Here is a 21,787-nt window from a genome sequence, read left to right on the forward strand (position 1 = left end):
AATGAAAGCGCGGGGCACCTCCGATGCGAGATATGCGGCAGTTAATGCCAGCGAAGCTCCACCGACGCTCGAACAGTGGCCATAACCGCGAGAATTAACGGTGTTGGAGGTCATTTTGAAGATATTGTAGGCGCGAACAGTCGCTGTAGCATGTAGCGGTATGCAGACTTGTGTTGCTTTCTTCCTTAGAAGGTCGCTATTACTAGACCCCAACGCGTAAAACACGGCCACCCCTTCCGTTCTCTCTTACCTTCCCTTGTGGACAGGATGATAAAGGTTAAGTTTAGGCTGCTGGAAATAGCAGGTCGTAAAGGTAACCGACTTATACGGGTGACAGTGTATGCTAAATGTATTTTTTCGCACAGCAGGAACTTGGTTTTCAAGATCAATATATCAACTAGCCCATGCACGAATTACTTTTGCAGCAGACAGTGAAGCGTTGCTGCACAAAATGAAGCAAGGAAAGGAATATGAGACTTGCATTTTCCAGGCCATGCGCTGTATATTACTCTTGTTTGTTTTTCATAGCTATGTGGTCTCACGGCAAAATCGCTCGTGCATTGGATCAGGTAGTTATAGTATTTTGGAGCCCTCCACTACAGTGCTTCTCATGGCCAGAGTGCTGCTTTGAGACGTTAAACCCCAAAACTCAGTCAATCTACGCGCTAGGAACACGAAAAACATACAGAACGCGCACAGCGGTGTGCCAGGACCAGTCAGGACTGTCGCGCACGACACTGCATCGTCTCCTATGGGGGTTAGTCCAGGCGGCACCTTGCGGTACCTTCGGTCTCTACACAACAGTTTTTAGGTCCGCATGCCACCGTAGGGGTGGCATCAGTGAGCAGGTCGGAAGTCTATACAGGAGGTCCCTGCCTCCAGCAATAAAGGATGTAACATAATTGGCGAAGAAGGATCGAAGTTTAGACCTGATTAGGTGTATGGCTAGCCCAAGCGGTTGGCGGTAGAGAAAATGGCAGCTGCACTGGGCACGATTGGGGAATTCGTTCCGACGGAGGCGACGTCTTGGCCCTTGTATTTGGAGCGCCTCAAATTTTTCTGTCAAGCAAACGACATCGACGGTAACGAGAAGAAGCCAGCAACGCTCTGCAGCATTTGTGGTCCAGCAGCGTATGCCATCGTTCGCTCCCTTTGTTCTCCAGATGTGCCGTCGGCGGTGGCCTACGATGAAATCGTCAGGCGTCTCTCAAACCACTTCTCGCCGCGACCGTCGGTGACAGTACAGTGTTTCAAGTTTGGCACACGTCAGCAGCAGCCTGGTGAGTCAATTGCCCACTACACCAAAGAACTGCGATGTCTCTCGGAAAATTGGGGTTTCGGTGCGTCGCTCGACGACATGTTGCACGACCGGCTGGTGTGCGGGGTGCGAAGCGAGACACTCTTCAGCGTCGGTTGCTGGTGGAGCCGAAGCTTACGTTTGCGACAGCTCGAAAAAAATCCATTGCAATAGAATCTGGAGCCATATCCATGAAAGAGTTTCACTTTTAGCCGCCGCGGTGGCTAAGCGGTTATGGTGCTCGGCTGCTAACCCGAAAGACGCGGGTTCGATCCCGGCCGCGGCGGCTAGAATTTCTTTGGAGGAGAAATTCTAGAGGCCCGTGTACTGTGCGATGTCAGTGCACGTTAAAGAACCCCAGGTGGTCGAAATTTCCGGAGCCCTCCACTACGGCGTCTCTCATAGCCTTAGTTGCTTTGGGACGTTAAACCCCATAAACCAAACCAAACCAGTTTCACTTTGGAACGCGTTTACTTTGCCATGACGTCAGTTTGACGTAGACATCGGGGGGAGAAGGGTGGGAGGAACACTGTGGGAGGACAAGGGGGCAGGCAACAGCCAACAAGGCTTTGTTGGGCGGTCCCATCGCGGTTGCTTGCATTTTTAAGGGGCCATATGCTAATTTCGGTGCGTTTCTAACCTCTAAATGAATGCGTTTGGCTACAATGCTGCGAATTTATTACTCAGAGCCTATAAAATAAACATAGAATTTATTTTGAGAAGGTTTCAATACTTTTTGATTGGTTTGTTTTCTTTTGTGTTTCTGAGAGGGTGCTAGCCATTTTGAACTTGTGCGGGAGACTTTTCACGTGGCAGCACTTTGTCAGCTTGACATTTTCACTACTCGCCAAGTCGGTATAGTCATGTCAACGCACAAAGGTTGTCGCCTGGGCCCGCACGTCTCAACACGCCAGCATGACGTGCTCATTGAGTTCATGGAGCAACATCCCTACATGGTGAAGCCTTCACGTGAGCTCAGTCAGCAGATCACGAAGGCGCGAAAGGCGCAGCCGGCCGGCCGGTGCTCACTCTGCGGCACACTTGTTGTGCACCGGCTTCGCCACGAGGCCGGTGCGCTGCATAGAGCGCGCAAGGAGGCGGCGGAGAAGCGCTTGGCGGCTGCAGCGCCTTCCCCCGCTGCGCCACTGCAGAGGGGCAGCCCGGAGGAGGCGGCCCTCCGCATCCTCCAGTCCAGCCGCCCAGACCTGCTGTCCCCGGCGCCTGAGGAGCTTTGGAGAGCGCTGCCGGCAGGGCCCCCAGTGGAGCCGGGCGCCTCGCTCCCTCAGGTGGCGGGTGATGAGCTGATCCATCTAGCGGTGAGCGGCCCCCCGACGAGCTCCCCTCCCCCTTCGACAAAACCATGGACGCCGACCCGGAGGTCGTCGAGCGCCTACTGGCGGACCTCGGGGGGGGGGAGATGTAGGGTCCGCTCGCGGGCACACTCAAATCCCGCGCCGCTCACCGCGAGTAGCCTCGACAACCCTTCCTCCCGAGTGGTGGGGCAGGGGGAACAAGGCTACGCGGAGAAGCCTACTTAAGGAAGGCGCGACCGCCGAGGCTCCCTCTCTTGACACCGGCTCTCTTGACACCTGCCCGAGGACCACCTGACCCTGCTGCCCCCACGACGCCCGATCCGCCTGCCACGACAGAATGTGAGATTAAATCACTTTGTTACTAGACCCGCCTCGAGTCACTGTCTGTGCGTCCTCGCGCAGAGGAATCGCCCGCAGTGCTTGTGCTACTATGCACATTTGTGAGTGAACCTCCGTGTGCGTGCGGATGTGTGTCGTGTGACTTATGCGTGTGGTTAAGTAAAGTTCATTTAAAGTAATGTGTATAAACTATATTTTGCGTGCAGTCTTTGTAATACATGTTGACAGTGCATTTCTGTTGTCCCTAAAAGACACTGATATTTGTATTTGTATATTATTACCTGTGCGCCTTTTCTTACAGTAAAAGAGCACGATGCATGTACAGTACACTCAAAAGGCACAAGACGTGGTGGGCGATATAAAGCGCTTTAAACCCTTTCCGTTCCAATCTCTTACTCTACCGACCGAGCTGTAGCCGCTTGTTGCCTTTTCGGCTACTGTGTAGTCATAAGCGCTGTGTCGTACGATGCCCGTGTTCGCCTCGAGCAGATGAAACTCAGCGTCGTCACATACTCGACAAACGTGAAGGCATGCTTGCCTTCGACGAATGCCAGCAGCGCTTATACCCATTCAATCAAAGTCATCGCGTGGGTGTCAAACAATAGCCCTGCGCACAACCAAAAGCTACAGAGCATCTTATAGCAGACATGGAAAAGAACGCGTTTTATTTTTTACTGTGCACAAATGGTTGAAGCGTAGCACCAGTTACTCTTCAGGCTACCAGCGGTAAAGAAGTGCGCGAGAGTGCCCTCAATAAAAGTCAGGTGTGTGCGGCCAAACAGGAGCAACACGCTCGACCAGTTGCCTTGGCAATCAAAACGGCCGTAATTTCTTTCCAGGCTGCCAGCATGATGCTGGCTCCGCAGGCTTGAGACCTTTTCTAGTCGCCGCAAATAGCGGAGTTTCCACTCCTAAAGGTTTCTTGCTCCGTGACATGGAGCTATTCAGAGCGCAATTTTTGTTTTCAGCAAGCCTGGAAACTATGCTATGTTCTTGTATTTTTTCGGCGCCAATTTTGCATTCTTATGAACATAAGTTTCTTATGTGCTGTGCTTTGCAAGTATTCGCATGGCCATCGTGTTTTCATGTTTGCACTGTGAAATGTTTTGTGCCTTTTCCTATATGGTAGTTTACTGGTCATTAGTGGCAATATCTTTATTGTTGAACTGGAACTACAGTTGCAGTGTTCTTTTCTCTGATACTATGAAATAAAGTGCACTTTTGAATACTCATTTCACTAAAATCTGTGTACTAGTAAAGCATGCATGTGCTTATGCACCCACCATTTGGTATTTTTCAAGACAATTTTTTTTTATGTTAATACTTTTCAACACTTGACACAGTGTGCAGTCGCATCTAAGATGATAACTTTGTAGTATGAAATGAACTGCCAATTTTTACGCAGTATATGTTGATGCCAGTGTGTACGAAAGCTGCCATACCATAGAAGGACACTATTTTCATCGTGTTTTCATATTTGCACTGTGAAATGCTTTGTGCCTTTTCCTATATGGTAGTTTACTGGTCATTGTTCGTTCTTGCACGATTGTCTTTTGAAACATGGTGTCAGAAGTCGAAGCCAACATGTACTTCAACTAGAAGGCGACCAACGCACCAGACATAGAAAGGATAACGCCGCCACCAAGATTTGACAACGACAGCAACGCTGTCGAACAATGGCGCACCTTCAAACAAGCCTTCAGCCTCTACATGACTGCCACGGATGTTGCTGGCGTGTCATCGGAAAGGCAAGTAGCGTTACTTCTCACGGTCGAAGGACCAAGCCTTCTCGACATCTAGAACACGTTTAATTTTGGGGAGCCAACGCCAGCAAACCCGCATCCGGAATCTGATCTGACTGAATCTGACATTGGCTCCTAGCAAACATGCCAGAATTCTCTGAGTGTGTTCAACCAATCCTGCGAGGGAAAGCTCTTTCGGACAGGCCACAAAAAAAGCTGTCACGGCAGCTTCAGGTAGAACTGGCATTGTTCCTGGAGTAAGTTTCTCTTGTTTGTTCTTCATTGAATGTAGTGCACCTTGCTGATATACCGAGCGTTTCAGCGAACACTTTCAATATATCCTTGAAAAACATTTGGAACACAAAAAAAAGTATTGAAAGATAAGGGCAACTGACAAATCGACATGTTGAAGGAAATTATAATAATGGATAAATTTTTTACTTCAACGACTAGGTCTCTGAGAAACCTGTCAAGCTTTGTACTGTAGTTGGATGGCTGTGTTGGGGTAAATGATAAGTGATTTTCTTTAATAAGAAAGCTAATTTCTGGTACGAACTCTCACTCTTGGCAAGTATAATTTATTCTCAAAACGTTCCTCTGGTCACATAGGCAATAACTGAGCGTCACTGATTACCCTATATTGGAGGGGTCAGTGGTGGTGTCGCATCAGTGGTTTGGTTTGGTTTATGGGGTTTAACGTCCCAAAGCGACTAAGGCTATGAGAGACGCCGTAGTGGAGAGCTCCGGAAATTTCGACCACCTGGGGTTCTTTAACGTGCACTGACATCGCACAGTACACGGGCCTCGAATTTCTCCTCCAAAGAAATTCAGCCGCCGCGGCCGGGATCGAACCCACGTCTTTCGGGTGGTGTCGCATCAGTGTTCGAAGCAATGAAACACTCATTTAATGAGCGATAAGCTCGGTGGGAACGTGACCCCCCATAATTGCATGTTACAATAACAATGGCATCCATCCAAACAATATTCGCTATTTTGCAATGTCACATGCATTCTTTTGCTTTGCTAGTTCGTGCAAGGAATACGACACTCATAGCTAACAATGTGGCTGTTATTTTTGTGCGAACCAGCAAAAGAAGATGCATGATATAATCCAACTGAGTAGATAAAATTTAATGCTGTAAACCAGGCATCAGCAGAGACTGCATTTCTACCCATTTTTCTGTACATTTATCGCGTTCAGTTTAGGTTTTTTGCTGAAGAAAGCTCAGAGTTACTTTGCGTTAGCGTATTAAAAATGAGGTTTTTTCACCTTGTCCATTGGTACAAACTCCCCATTGGCACCAACCACTCTATTTGGTTGCTTTATTAGTTAACTAGCGAATCTGAAGTAACCGGAAATAAATATAGTTTGAAGAAAGGTTACAGAATGTTGTACTCACCACGGCTCAGAACATGTTCCTAAAATAGTTGTTTCTATTTTGACTAATATTTCTAGCAATTTTCAAGTAGTCGAAGAAACATTTTGTTGAGTTATAAGGAGACCGCACAACTTAATACAGGGTTTAAAAATGCACTACTGCTCTGTAAGCAGTCACAAATTAGGACACATGGTAGAAAATTTGCAGAGAAAGTGAGCGATTTTGAATCCACAACTGGTTTCACAAACACTGAGTTAAGCAGGTTACAATGCATTGGGAAGGAAATCATGCAATTAAGAAGAACAGAAAGCTGGGCGAGTTGGGAACTCGTGTTGTTGTGTGTGTAAACGTCGTCGTCTTTTTCGCGCTGTTAAAAAAGGGATATCAATTATGCATTATTTCTTTTTCACTTTTTGCAGTCCCAATGGTGAAAAAGCTAACCCATGCTGTCAGCAGATAGAATTTAACCTGAGCCTAAATCTTAATCAAAATTTGTTTATATAAGTGGCTCATGCAGATATTGCATAACTGCAACATTGGCTGTTTCTTATGGCAAAGGCTAGAAAGAAGTGTATCACTGCTTATAACAGCCGCATTATTTTCGTTCTAGTGAACATAATCTCATTACAAGTGGAAAAAAGGTGAAAAGCGCTCAGTGTACAAAGCCCTTGGTGATGCACTTGCCCCAAAATATCCACTTCTTCTGTGGGATGAGCAAAAGCCTGACAGCCAACTTTTGGATACAAAGACTCGCGCTTATGTAAGTACACTTTGGCGTCCCTGATTTGTAAAGCAAGGTGATGCTGCATCTGAATGAGATCCACTGTTTATACTGTCATTTTATGTATTAATATGCCTTCACCGTTTAGGTCTACCTCATATGATCCTGATGTCAAAGGAGGTGCTGTCTTTAATTCCAGTTGACAGATGTGAGACTGTCTGCTATGCTCTATTTTTACTTACATATATTATTACTCCTGTATTCAACACAGAGTTACCGGTATTAGACCCAACATTTATACTGTCAACCAGTGCGCATCGCCCTGTGCCTGTGGACCAGCGCTGCCCTGTGCCTGCTGAAACTGGATTTTGCCAACCTACGGACAACCTAGGCCAAATTGCCGGCCGACTGTCGGCCTAGCCACCAAGCTAGCCCTAGTTTGTCACCTCTCCGCTGGGAACCGAGCGCCCAGGGACAAGCAATGATGGAATATGTCGTGGAAGGCGAGAAAATATCACCACCAGAGCTCGCGGACTGAAAATGGGAAACAGTTCTTCGGTACCATGACCGACGACGAGCCTGCGCAGTGGCATGGCCAAGGCAAGTTGAACCCGAATTTTCCATCAGGAAAGAACGGGAAAAGGCTACTTGCACTCAGCAAGAAAGCCCTTCTCCCACGCATACTGACCGATGATTACAAAATCGTCTGCTGACCACAAGGATGGAATCTGAGGGGCTTTGCGCCCGGACTAATACTATTCTGCATCTTTGAAGTGGACAGGCTGCCGTATGAGACGGTGAAGAATGAAGACATTCGTGTCAGAGTCAATTCGACCAACAACACCCTCACGTTATGCACGCCCAACCGTAAAAGGGCGACTGCATACGCCGAGATCGAAAAACTGCATCTCCAAGGTCAAACCTACAAATTGACGTCATACGTGGCAGCGCCCGAAGACTAGGTCAAAGGGCTCATTGACAATGCCTACACAGGGGACTCGGCCGAAGCGGTCCGTCAAGGGTTTGGAAACAGAAACCAAAGAATAGAAGTTGTGAATGCTCGAAGGATCGGACAATCCAGAACGATACAAATAACCTTTTTTGGAAAGAAGCTACCCAGCCAAGTAATCTATCAATGCGGCGTCTTTTGCGACCACCCCTTCAGGGAGCAACATGACGTTTGCTTCAACTGCAGGAGAGTAGGACACTAGACCGATGTCTGCTACAAACCTAAAACGCACCTTTGCCGCCCCTGCAGACAAAATCACTCACCCTCGCCTGAGGGGGAACAGCCAACCTGCCAACCCATCCGCATCGTCTGCAACGGGGGCCACAACACAAGGAAGCCAGAACTGTGAATTCCGGCTGATCAACAAGAACCAGCAAGGAACGCCCCATGGCAGCCAGACACCCAAGCAAGGGGACAACCACTCACCACTACACGGACACCAGTCGATGCCCAGGAAGAAGGAAGAGGGTGCTACCAGAAAAGGAGGCAGCCAGAGCCGTAACAGCTCCAGCTCCTTCCCGCCCCTGGGGAACCATGCAGGGAACAAGAAGAAAAGCTCGAGCCGCGGACGCAGCGATAGCCGCTCCAACAAAAAATGTGAGCTGGCCGGCAGAGGCCTCCCAATCTATTGACGCTCGAGAGAAGGAGTTTCAAATGCAATTGCAATCCCGAGAAAGAAATTGCCAGCCTTAAAAAAGAGTTGGCTGAAATTACACAGCTGTGTCCTCCTGAAAAGTTATGAACCAACACGCCCAAATACAAGTACTTCTGGGAACCACTTCTTCTTACAAATCTCCCTGGTCGTCCCTGGGAAGTTCTCGGCATGGACCTCTTTCACCACAATTCTCAAACCTTCTTGATGGTAGTGGACTACTACTCCCGGTTCCCACAGGTGGTGACACTGAAAAGTACAACAGCTCCGGTGGTCATTGAGGTGCTCAAAAGCCTGTTCGCCCGTCATGGGATACCGCAACAGATTAAGTTGAACAACGGTCCGGCATTTTCTTCACGTGAATTTACCGTATTCGCCGCACCTTATGGTTTCGACCACATCACCGGTAGCCCCCATTACCCACAGTCTAACGGAGAGGCAGAGCGAATGATCCGGACTGTGAAAGATACCTTCCGCAAGGCAAAAGATCCTCACTTGGCCCTTCTCAGCTATAGGGATACGCCAGGTGTGAGTGGCTTCAGCCCGGCTCAGCTCCTAATGGGAAGGCAACTGAGAACTCGAGTCCCAAAGCCAGATGAAAAGCTTCGTCCACACTGGCCCGAAAGGGAGGAGGTAGCGCTCAGAGATGATTCTTACAAGAAAAGGACTGCAAAGGACTTCAACCGACATCATCGCGTCCGGGATCTGCCATCACTACAGTCTGGTGAGCAGGTCTGGGTTCGACCTGACCAGGTGCGTGCTACAGTTTTGTGCAAGGCACAGCGTCCAAGGTCCTTCGTCATCGAAACGGAGCGAGGAACGATTCTGCAGCGGAATCGTCGACACCTTGTTCCCTTTGTGCTGAGGGCAGCAGATCCAGCACTTCTCCAGCCTCACCCCCTAACTCAAGAGGCAGCAGCACCTGATCCCCCGCCTGTTACAGTGGGACCTTCACGTCCTGGTGATGGTGTTGTGTTTACCCGTAGCGGCCGCCGTGTAGTACCACCGGATCGCTTGAACTTGTGACTTGTGACGCAACATGTTGCGTGGGCGTTCAGCCAAACTTTGCAGCCAAACTTTGTCGAGCCACAGCGGTGAGGGCAATTGCGTTTTCAAAATTCTAAAAACTGATATGGCTATTACTAATGACCGGCTACAAATCTCTAATTACAACTAGGCGGATAACTCTACTAGTTAAAAAATTATTTATTTAAAATTAGTTAACCAGCTTACTACTTCAGACGATTTACCAGTTTTCTGGTGTCCGCAAACACTGGTAATACTATGCCGCAAAAGCCATACTTTTACCACAAAAAGCCTATTTTCGCCAATTTTTGAAAGTGTTTGCTGAAACACCCGGTATATTGATATGTATTGGCTACTTGCAAGTTTTTTCTCAGTTTCTGAAGGTACTGATTGCATTATTACTCATGCCTTTGTTTTAATTTTTCACATGTGCAGGAAAAACAGCTATTGCCAAAGAAGTGCACAATCTGAAGCGTGCAACTCGCACAGAGGATGAAGGAAGCCTACTAGTGGCAGAACTAAAGCACAGCCAAGCCACTTGAGGTGCTAGAGTGCTGGTCACCAGTGACGAGAATGAGGAGCTGCAAATACTCTTCATTCAAACGCCACATATGCAGCACGCATTTTAAGTCTTTTCCAGAGGTGTTCCTCGACACAACCTACCGCACCAACAAACTACGCATGCCCCTGTACGTGATGGCTGTCCAGGATGGGTCCAGCAGTACCCAAGTCACTGCATATGCCTTCGTTGCATCCGAGCAACAGCACGTCGTCAATCAGCTTTTGGAGGCTTTTGTTTAAGAGAATCCTGCTGCTGCTGCTGATACAAAAGTGGTTGTTGTGGACAAAGATTTCACGGAAATCAATGCCATTAGAATGACATTTCCAAGTTCACCAGCTGTGAAGTTGTGCCAATTCCATGTCAGCAAGGCCTTCAAGAGTGCAACTGGGCAGCTTGCCAAATCATCAGATGAGCAAGAACGTTTACTGAGTAGTTTCAATGAAATACTGCTTTCCCCTACACCTGCCAGATACAGCGATGCGAAAGCTGAATTTGAAAGGTGCGCAAGTCAAGAAGCTGTGCGCTATTTTGCAAAAAACTGGGGCAGCATTCCTGAAATGTGGGTCGGACACTTATGTGACCGCAAGTTTACAGGTGGAAATAATACAACCAACCGTGTTGAGTCACATCATGCAAAGATAAAGAATGCCGTAGCATCATCATCAAAACTGCATGAAACAGTGCGCAACAGTTTAAAAATGTCAAGCAGCACTCAGCAAGAGACATGCCACAAAACTATACTGCTGAAAAAAATCGGTTCTATTCTCATCAAGAGTCTCAGGGTAGGGAGAAGGAATGTGCCAAGAAGCTAACACCTTATGCCTGCAAAATAATAAAGCAGGAACTGGCAAATATGCAGGATGACCCTCCAAAGATCAGAATCGTATCTGAGAAAACTTATGCAGTGGCATCGAGTTGCACTGATGCATGGCATGAGGTCTCTCTTGAGAATCGTGAATGCAGCTGCACTATGTACTCAAAGATGAAGCTGCCTTGCCGGCATTTCTTAATTGCTTGTGTGAAATTTAACATCAAACCCGACCTGACGAAGGCTGTTCATAAGCGTTGGTTTAAATCGTACCAAATCGTACCAACTCGCTGCACTTTTAAAAGTACAGCTACAATTCCATTTTTTTTAAACTGCAAAATGAGTATTTCATTTTGCGTAGTTCGCAATTCTGCCAGCAGGGGGACAGCCAACACTCCTAAATCAAGCAAGCGCGTTCGCAGCGCTTCTCAGAGTATATCTCTACAATCAACTATCGCCAAACTTCTTCCCCGCCAACCGCTCAGATAAGCGCGTTGTAAGCTTGTTCTCCTGGTTAGAATAATCGACATTTCATGAAACTACTTTGTATATAGCTTCAAGAGGAGCTGAACTAAGCATTCAGTGCTGTGAAACTTGCATATCTTTCATGCTTTTTGTGTTACATAAGAGTAAACCTTGCTGTACTATCTATAGTACGCCGAGACTTCGTGTGTGCACAATGGCAGTCGCACTTCCAGGCAGCCGATACGATGGATCCGGATGTGTTCTTCGGCAAGAAACCCTCTGTCGGCTCAGAGAAGCACTTGAGGCTGTAGCAGATATTGCTCAGAATGCTGGAGAAGATGGTGATGTGGTCATAATCCCTCCAGACCCACCAGAAGAAACAGATGAAGAGGAAGGCAATGAGAACTGTATGGGTGCTATGCCAGTGAATGATGTTTCTGGTAAGAACTGCTTTTCTGTTTAGTGTGGTAGCATTTACTTAGGCACTTAGCGTATTATCATTGTTCAGCATCAATGACCGCGACACCAACAAAGCACTATTTTTCTTCCGTCATTTTCATTCGTAGTAGCCTCTACGGTATGCAGTGGGGTTGAAGCGGGGAGAATGGGAGAGGGCTTGGAGTACACTTAGGTTGGTGATTCAATGGGGGAGCGGAGGCAATGTGCACTGTGAATACTTGTATCAGTTGCGTCGATGTCTCCGAGTGTGATCTGATGCACCTTCGAGGTGCAGTTCACTGTACACGGAAGCAGGTTCTCTGCGTAGTTGCTACCGATGTCAGTGCTTCCTGTTTTCAGCAAGACAGACTATTAGATATAGCTTTCGAAGCCGTGTAAGTCCTTTACATCAATTTTCTTTGCAGGTAAAGTGGAAGTTCACTGGTGTCGCAAAGAAGAAGATGACGAGTGCGCCCTTTTGTTGAAGCGCGCAAAGGTTCCTGCCGTGAACTGGACCAGGAATCAACCTGAATATACCTGGGAGAATTCAACTGACGGGGCAGCGGGGCGCAAGGCCATGTTGAGGTCTCTCTACACCAGTTATACTCTGAGTCAAGTATTCAGCACTATTCCTGATGACCAAATACTCACTCATATAATAATACAGACTGGCAACTATGCAAAGCAAAAAAATGAACACGGCTTTTTCTTTCGATTTGAATGATCTGAAGAGGTTCATCGGTATTCCGAAGCTGTTCAGCAGCTATAACAGCGGCATGGGAGGCGTAGACCTCTCAGATGAAGCCGTAAACAACTATACAGTTGGCATTCGTGGCAAAAAGTGGTGGTGGCCTTTGTTTACGCAAATGCTAAACGTAGCCGTGGTGAATGCATGGAAAATTCATCCAAGTGGTTGCAGAGGAGCCAATCAATCTCCACCTGGATGCAAAGCGGGGTATGTTTCGGCCCACAAACAAGGGAAGAAGGAGTCTCGCTTCGCTGTTCCCGTCGATGATGAACAACACAGGGTCTGGGAGCACACGATTCCTCATGCTGACAAGCCATTGGAGAAGAACTGCGTTGTGTGCGAGGCTCATTTCAACGAAAGGTTCATCGTCCGTAGCTACAAGCATGTCATCAACGGCGAGTCTGTGGAAATCCCTCTTGATCGCTTTACACTGACAGACGACGCGATTCCCACAATATTTCCAAATTTGCCTGCTTACCTTTCAAAAAAGCTGCACTCAAAAAGAAAGATGGTGTCATCCAATGTAGATGCGACTTCCAATCGAAGAAAGGTTGACTACATTCACGAGGAACCACAGAATGCTGAAACCGATGTTCCATCAAGTTCGAACTGTAGTGGCGGCTACAATATCTTGGAGGGTACAACGCAAGACAACCTTCCAAGTAAGTACTGGGCGAAACACGTAATCCCAAATGACACGAACGTTGTGGCATTCTCAGTGTGTGCTTCAAGTGGTGGAACTCTGTGCTTTGAAAAGTATTCAAGTAATACCTTAACCTTTCATTGCATGGCATATGTACAGGGTGTTCTTGTAAAAACAGGGGATGTTGACAGCATTAGTGATGTTAAGGACATCCTGTCCGAAATGGATGCCATGATTCTTTGCGAGGGGTTTGAAATGAAAACAGGAATGCAAAGTGCACAAATAGAACAAAGCACAGACTCCATGGAAGAAAACTGCACAGCCTCACATGTTGTGGGACAGTCCAAAATAGAAGCCGTTGCTTGCAGTTCAAGTACCTTCATAAGCTGTTGATAAACAGGCATACTGTTTATCAACTGTTTACTGTTTATTTTAAAACAGGCAAGAGCGAGACAGGCAAGAGCTAACCTCATACAGAAGTTAACGTGAAAAAATGCGCAGCTGCAACGGCAAAAGCGCAGCATTGCAAAGTTGAGTGAGACCAGAGAAAAAATAAAACAGGACAATGAAGCTATAAGTAGCTCTAGTTTTGGAGAGAAGTTGCAAAGCCTGCCAAAAAAGCGGCAAGTCCAGGTATGTGAATGCTTTGAAGCATTGAAAAGGAGAAAAACAGATGGAATAATATTTCAGCAAGAGTGCATCCTTGAATGCATTGTGATGAATATGAAAAGCCCGCGTCTTTACGAGCACATTCGAAAACTCAAGATCATGGTTGTACCGAGCCCTTCGTGCCTGCGTACTTATGCCCGTAAATATAAAAGTGGTTTTGGCTTTAATGAAGAAGTGCTCACGGCTGTTGCAGAGAAAGCACGCACTATTGATCCATATCACTGACACGGCGGCATACTTGTGGATGAAATGAAACTGTCTGAAAACGCGACCCTGAACAGCAAAGGGCAAGTTCACGGTTTTGTTGACCTCGGCAAGTACAGCTCACCAGGGCAAGAAGGTGCTCAATGTGACCATGGCCATGTAATTTTGTTTCAGCCATTCACAGGCAGATGGCAACAAATTCTCGGTGCGTTTGGTGCACGAAGCAATGTAACGGCAGATGTTCTGGACAAAATCATCGTTGACGCTGCGATTTGTGCCGAGAAATCGGAGCTCTTCGTGGATTTTGTAACATGCGATGAGGTGTGTGGAACCGCAGCATGTGGAAAATTTTCGGTGTAAGTGGAAAGCTCGAAAAGAGAGTGTGCAAAGTAAAGACCCAGTGGATCCAAGCCGGTATTTGCATTTTTTGCCAAATTTCGCCCACCTGGTGAAATGTGTGCGTATCGCTGTAACCTCCAAAAGGCTCTTAACACCAGATGGTCGAGCTAGCAACGAATATGTAAAATAGGCCTGCAAATGTGACACTTCCAAGTTTAGTGACACTCAGGGCAATGCCGCATGTCACCATCGATATTTTCCAGCCTAATGGCTTCGAAAAAATGCGAGTCAACTTGGCATTCACCTTCTTCAGTGATGAAGTTTTAAGGGGCTTGTATGTCTACAAAAGCCAAGAGGAACACTTCTATGGCACTGGTGGTACCAAGGCTACTTTTGCACTTGTGTCTATAATGAGAGACCGCATCGATGCCATGACATCGAGATACTCAAAGCAAGGTTTAAGACCAGACAGTAAAGAAGTAGCAAGCATCAAACGCTTTCTGGAGTTTTTAGCTGTAAGGGCCAGAGCGGGTGGCCCCATCAGGGGACAAAGAAGGATGGCTGGTAACACTGGAGTGTAGGGGACGTGACACCAGAATGGCCGGCATGTGTGCTGACGGTGCGCGGGTGTGATTCGAGTGATGTGGTCAAAGTGGGCCCGAGGGTGAGCTCGGCGCACGTTGCGTAGGGTGCGTGAACTGCGGACGACAAGTGGGGACTCCGGCATGAGGGACTGAGTGCGTGTAAATAAATCATCCCTTGACAAGTGGGGGCTCGTCCGACAGAACCAACATGGAGACCAATGCCGGAACGTCCGCATCTGATGAAAGCTCTGCCTCAGCCACGGCCCCGACGACAGTGGTGCAACAACTTCTGGCCACTACGACAACAGGTACACCGCTCGAGCGGGAGCAACTGGCAGCGCAAGTGCGCGAGATTCTGCTCATCCCATCGAACGACACCAGTACGACTATCGTTTATAGATCCTTTTCAGTTCCGCATCTCCTCGCCGCGCCAACAGGGAGCATGCGGCCCGTCGCCGCGCCCGCCACCGCGGCGCTGCTGTCGAAGTTTGCTCCAAGGAAGTGCGTCGTCTGCTACAGACGCGTACCGTTCCGCTGTCCTCCCGCACGGCGTTTAACCGAAGACACTGCTCACGCTTTGTGGCGTCATTATCTGCGCTTCGTAAGTTTAAGGAGTTAAACTACGTGTGCGTAGAAGCGACCAGTGCTTTAGAAAAAGATGGGCATCAGTGATTACGTTTCATCTTGGGCAGAATAGTCGCTTTCGTCCGTCTGTAGAATGCGGCGTTTCTATCGCATTGCGCTTGAACGGTGACCTTACCCCTCTGTATCAATCCCGTTGGTCGCGAGTAATTTTTACTCTTGCTTTCCAGATGCGAAATTGAGCAAGACAAGATTTAAGACAAGATTTAACAATAATTGAAGTTGCAAAGCCTGAACGTCTGCCTGGATTTTATTAAAGATTAGAAGAACCCTTCAGACTAGTCTCGAGAGGTTCCATAATGCGACTTCGTAGTTTTCAAGGCACATATAGAGAGCTGCCCGATAGATATCATGCTGACATTCTTCTGCTGCATCTGGTAAATACTTCTAGAATTTTAAAAAATACACACACGTCTTTAGTGGAGTTTCATTAGCATATTATAGTTCATTAAAACTCCTCACACACTCTACCTAGACTTGTTGAAAACGCTTTCTTCAGTTTTCCACTGAGTCGGCTAATTTCTTTCTTCTTTTGCTCCCGAGCTGCAGCGGCACGAATGAGCCTCTTCCTCAAAAGAGGTGCTGCAGGGCACGCCTTTTTCTTGAGTTTCAGTCGAGTTCTTCTTTTGAGGTCCTTCGTCATTTTCGCACACTTTATATAGACTCCTTTTTCTGCTTCAGTCAGAACTCAGCACTGATTGTGGTATACAGTTCCTCCCCTGCTAGAGATGCAACCATGACAGGCTTGCATAGTTTGTACAACCTGCACAATTGCCTTTACGTCTTCTAATGAAGTTATTGCCAAATCCATGGGCAGCGCCGGCACCAGTTTTCCGCGGGCAGATACAACATAACTCATGTCTTCGCGAACTACGACACACTTGAGCACTCAATATACATCTGCCTCCAATCCTGCCTTGTAAAGAAACAATCTGTGATCGGTGCCAATTTTCACCTTCAAGAGCTGCCGATCTCCACTGACGAGGTAACCTCAAAGAAGCGCTCTTCTCCACCAGCTCATTAACATGCAAGCAGCTTGCTTGCACGGGCTCTGGTTGCTCGCGCTCGATATCGATACCTTCTGCAGCGTCGCTGTGCGTCGCCACTGCGTTTCTTGAGACGGTTGCTCTCTTTTTCGGAGATTTTCGCCGTCTACGATTTGAGGAGAAGTACAGCGGGAGATTAGGAAATATGGTAGGAATTGCATCACTCCTTAGAGACCATACACCGCGCTCGATTTCAATCACTTCTTCATTGATTACATGCTTATATGACCTCACAATGTCCCCTTCTTGGAAGTGGGCGTCGCGTACTTTGCATGTTTTCCCCGACACCTTGTCTGCACGGGGTATCGCTCACAACCATTTTGCAAGGAGAATTGGATCGGTCGGCGGAGAAAAGAAGCGCCTCTTCTCCGTGTTGCGCCGGTACCCGCTGGTACATCCTGGCACGAAACACGTTGACATTTGGTTGCCAGTCCTAGCACATTCTAAAGAAGATAAATGACGCACACCACCTACCCTCTGACAGCGAAAAAATCCAAAACCTGGCGTTCGAGAACATTCGGCAGCCCACGCTACTTGCAGGTTGGGCCCACACCCTGAGCGTTCGCATCCAACCACACACCGAAAGCTGCTGAAGCGTAGTGCACAAACACTCAACTCATAACGACAGGATCACTTGATAACAAGAAAACGCGACGCAAATGCGCGCGACTACCGGAGTGCCAGCAACGTTGCTGCACCGCAGCTTGGCTAGCTAGCGTCGAGCGCGGCGCAAACTTCGACTGCAGCGCCATCTCAGTGGCTGGGCGCAAATCGCGGCCGCTTCGGGAGGAGCAGTTTCGAAACTAAAAAAGCTTTATAAACGGTGAGTACGACAGCGGGGCAGGCCTATGAAGCTAGGCCTAGCATGTCGCGGGCTCTGACAATGAGGACGGCCCCAGGACCGTTACCGAAATTCATTGGATATGAAGACAGTCAACCCCCGCAAACATTCTTGGATCGATTTGTCGAGTAGTGCGATTTGGGAGGCATCCTGAACGATCGACGTCTTCAACTTATCCCTGCGGCGTTGGAGGGCTCTGCGAAACAGTGGTGGCGGTTCATCGGCGGCCGCTCAGATTGGGCTTCCTTCGCCGAGAACTTGAAGGGTGAGATCGCGGCCGTCGACTACAAGGAGAAATTGAAGGCAGAGCTGGCCGAGCGCACTCGGCACCCCGCCGAGAATCTAAAACAGTTCATGCACCTTAGAGCAGAATACTATGACCGTACTGGAGAACCTGTCACCGACACGGAAAAAGTTGAGCGGGTGAGGCTGCAAATGCATCCGACCTTTCAGGACCTGACCAATAACATGGAATTCACGAACCTGTGTGACATGGCAAAGGCTGCGGGCCCTATTATGGAGTATGCGTGGCACCGCCTGCACTGTAAGCATGCATCTAAAGTGGATCAGCATGTACCCAGAATTGAAGTTTGGCCACTGTTCACATATTTTATTGAAAATGGAGTGAAGCACAAGTCTTATCTTTGAGTTAGAAAGACATAACAAGAATAAATTTATAATTGCGTACACAGAACACACTGCACAGCATTTTCAGACAGGCTTTTCAGACCCATACTTTGACCAATAGACTTGTCAATTTCAGTGTAGAGCTTGTTTTTGCTGAAACCATGGCCTATGGTTCTACGCTTCTCTTTTAAAGCAAGAGCTGTTATTTGATGCTCTCCATAGCACCTCACTGAAGCCCCAGTTATTATAATTAGATGAGGAAGAAGCAGCAGCTCTCGCTGAATATTGCACCAGGTCTCAGACCTTAGCCATTTCTTGTTATATGTGTAAAAGTCCAGCTAAGTGCTTTGCCTTAGATTTTTATTTATATTAAAGCACTGAATACGCATATTTTATCATGACCGTTTTAGTATCCACATTGTATGATCATGCACCAGATAGTACCATAAGTTGATTAATACCAAAAAATCAAGTTTATGCTCTGCTTAATTGCAACACACAATCTGCACATTCTCATCTTTATACTTGCCAGGCCTTTTGAAATAATCATTTGCTTGCCAGGTTTAGGGTTCCTGCTGAACAGGAATACAAATTAAATCAGTTTCTTTTACTTGTAATAATAAAACTTTCCTGTAACCTCGAGTTCATCCCAATCGATTAATAAGAAATGCTATGTGGAAAAAGCAAGCCTAGTTAACGTCCTTGGAGGCAGAACATAGGCATTTAAAAATTCACGCTAAACCACAATTCTTTCACTTGGCCCCTGATAAATTAATTCTTCTGATGTTTAATTTGTAAGAAAGGATCTTTTCCACATAAAAGAGCGAGCTTCTTTCATTGTGTTGAACTCTTACCATGATCAGATTTTTATGTGTTCATTGTTCTGCTTGCATTTGAGGTTGACATCCCTCAACCCACAGGGATAGGAAAATCTCTGCAAATGAAGGCGGCAAAAATAAGAGAACTTGAGGCGCAAAAGGCCCATAAAAACTGCAGAATTGAGCAGTGCATCTATGTGGCAATCTCGCCCATGAGTTTCCACCATGCTCATCAGTTCAGTGAAATGGCAGGCTTCAGCCAGACTATAAACAAAGCTGTGCCGGCACGAATTCAGGACCTTGTTTGTGAGGGCGTGACATCGGTACAGGAAAAGAAGTGTCTTGACTATAATGTACAAGACGCCCTGTTTGGAGGGAAAAACAAGCCATCGTGAAGCTGAAGAGCATTCTTCCCAACACAAGAAGACATACACAACCATATACAGGCTTCTCTTTGCAGAGACAGGTTTAGCTCTTTTGATCAAGAAAATGTTAAGCAGTTAATTGATAAACATCAGAGAGAGGAGCCTGATAGCAAATTCTTTTACAGACAGTATCAGAAGAAAACTGAACAAATCAATAGCCTTCCAAGTGATGACACTCTGGAGCAAATGGTGCAGGAATGCGAGAAAACGCTCCTTTTCTGTTACCAGTCAAAATTTACGAAAGAAATGCTCATAAAATAAGGGCAATCAGTTTCCTGACTGGATGCAACGAACAAAATCACAGACTATGCTCTGCCACTTTTCTTCATTGTCGTCAGGACGGCACAAGGCTACATGTGTCCAGGTGCCTGCGTCGCAGAGGCCCTTGAAGTGTTCAGGCAGTGGTGCCCCGACTTCAATCCGCAGTATTTGATGGTTGACTACAGTCAAGCAGAAATCAATGCCCTTCAGAGCAGCTTCCCCCAAAGCCAAATCACAGTTTGTGATTTTCATAGAGAGCAGGCATAGGGAACGTGGCTAAACAGGTCTGAGAGTTGCATTGTTGCAAAAGAAGATGCCCTCTTTCTGCTGTGAAGAATAGCCAATGCAGCCTCTGAGGAAGAAATGAATCAATGCATTAATTATCTCAATGCATCTCAGCATTGAAAAAATGAAAATTTCAGATGTTACACTGACACACATTGGCTGAGAGTGAAAGAAATGTGGGTGCGTGCATATTGTAACGGCATACAACCTCCGCTAACCAAGAGCGCGCTGCGGTATGCAAATAAAGAAGAGGCGCGGGGCGAGCACGAGGGGAGAGCGCGCGGCGCTAGCGCGAGAGGTAGAGAACAAAAGAGAATCGCCGCGGCCGGTTGTGTCTGAGTCTCCTGTGTCTGAGTCTCTGTGCCTTTCTCTGCGCGGGCCCGCCGTCCCGTAACAATATAGGTTAGGCTATGATATAGTGTTGACAACAAATAATGGCACAGAAGCACAAAACAAAACCTTGAAGCAGTATTACACCAAAAACAGCCATGGCAGAAAGTCTTTAACGATACTGATACTTGTGAAGCAATTTCTGCCTGACAGGCAACATCAGCACCAAAGGAAGGTAATGAGCCTGTCATCATCGTACCAGACATACAAGAACAACATCCCAAAATATTTGCACAACTGGCCATCAGCTTTTATTAAGCCTGTAATGCAGAGGATGTTCACTGCAGGCGAGTACACGCATGAAGACATCAAGACAAAATCCGTGGCAGGGCAGTACCTCGTGCAGTCACAGTCATCATCTAGCTAGCACACGGTGGATTTTGCATGGCCAAACTGCACGTGACTAGATTTTGCAGCAACAAAGTTTCCGTGCAAGCACTTTTGTGCAGTGTTCAGGCTGACCGATAGTTCATTTTCTGACCTTGCTGAAAGCTACCTAAATCGGCCTCATGTTACTGTGACAGCCTGTGCTACTGCTGATGATCAAGAAAACGAACCAGACAGCCAGGCAGGGCATGGAGGAGGAGCAAGTTCTCATGAAATGACAGCTCTCAGCATACCTCTATGTTCTCCGAACGAGCTGAAGATGAAGCGAGACAACTTTCGAAGAAGCATAATGGAGTCTCCTTTTTTTACTGCAGCGATTCTTCAGCTCTAGATAAAGCAGCAGAAAAACTGGAGGAAGCCTATTCTTTTCTTGCACAATCAGTTCCATCTACCAGCGGTCTGTGCATCAGAAACTCTCCAGCAAAAGGCTGTTCAGGCCAAGCATCCTACACTTCGGAGAAGGATGCTGTACGAGCAGCACCGAGGATTTTGCAAACAGAGAGGGCGAACAAGGAGCACTGGCGCACTAGCGACCATCTTGGAAAGCAGGCAGACGAGCTGCGCAAGACCTTTAATGTTAACCCCTTAAAGTAAGCAATCACTCAGTGGGGCACCATGATACAAGAGGAAAATTTCACGAACAAGGAGCACTGATATCTGCAGCTTAAAGCACCTGGCCATGATAGATGCCACAGTAGAGGGTGCAGGATAAATTTTCATGACCATCCGCCTGACAGCTGAGGCCATGAAGCTACAATGTATCTTCACCAGACCTTAGTTTGCGAGGCTCCTGAGTACGGCTCCCTAAGGCCTGCGTGCCGAGGGATCCAAAAAGGATTTTCATTCAGTTGGAAATAAAGTTTTGATGATGATGATGCTAACTCCGTGCCAAAAACGGGTCCCGTGGTAGTGACTTCTGTCGTCTACTAGTCGAGCCACGAATCCATATCCAAAACTCAGTAGCTCCTCTGCTAGATCTATAGTGAACTAGAATAATTATAGTGGCACGACCGGAAGGGAGCTCCTGGCTTTCCAGCGTCCCCTTACGCTCTGGAAAGCCGCTAGAGGCGCTGCTGCTCTCTTTCGTACTGCGGCGCTGATGGCGGGGCCTCATCGGGCACAGATAG

At 47.4% G+C, this 21,787-nt stretch overlaps 1 protein-coding gene, 1 long non-coding RNA gene and 3 pseudogenes across 3 annotated transcripts in view; 4 read left to right on the forward strand and 1 right to left on the reverse strand.

The window, feature by feature from the left end:
• Positions 1–21,787, reverse strand: part of LOC149367889 (uncharacterized) — a 196,201-nt gene that overhangs the window by 140,149 nt on the left and 34,265 nt on the right. The window lies entirely within an intron of this gene.
• Positions 8,390–9,478, forward strand: LOC149367899 (uncharacterized). Its single transcript, XM_089557817.1, has one exon. It carries the CDS (start codon positions 8,624–8,626, stop codon positions 9,476–9,478), a length of 855 nt encoding a protein of 284 aa, XP_089413943.1. The 5' UTR covers positions 8,390–8,623.
• On the forward strand, positions 9,492–12,236 carry LOC149367900 (uncharacterized; annotated as a pseudogene).
• LOC149367901 (uncharacterized) lies at positions 19,035–19,865 on the forward strand (annotated as a pseudogene).
• LOC149367902 (uncharacterized) lies at positions 20,058–21,394 on the forward strand (annotated as a pseudogene).

The sequence above is a fragment of the Amblyomma mixtum genome, chromosome 1 (assembly GCF_055824585.1).
Source record: "Amblyomma mixtum isolate Tamu chromosome 1, ASM5582458v1, whole genome shotgun sequence".
Classification (NCBI taxonomy): Eukaryota; Metazoa; Arthropoda; class Arachnida; order Ixodida; family Ixodidae; genus Amblyomma; species Amblyomma mixtum.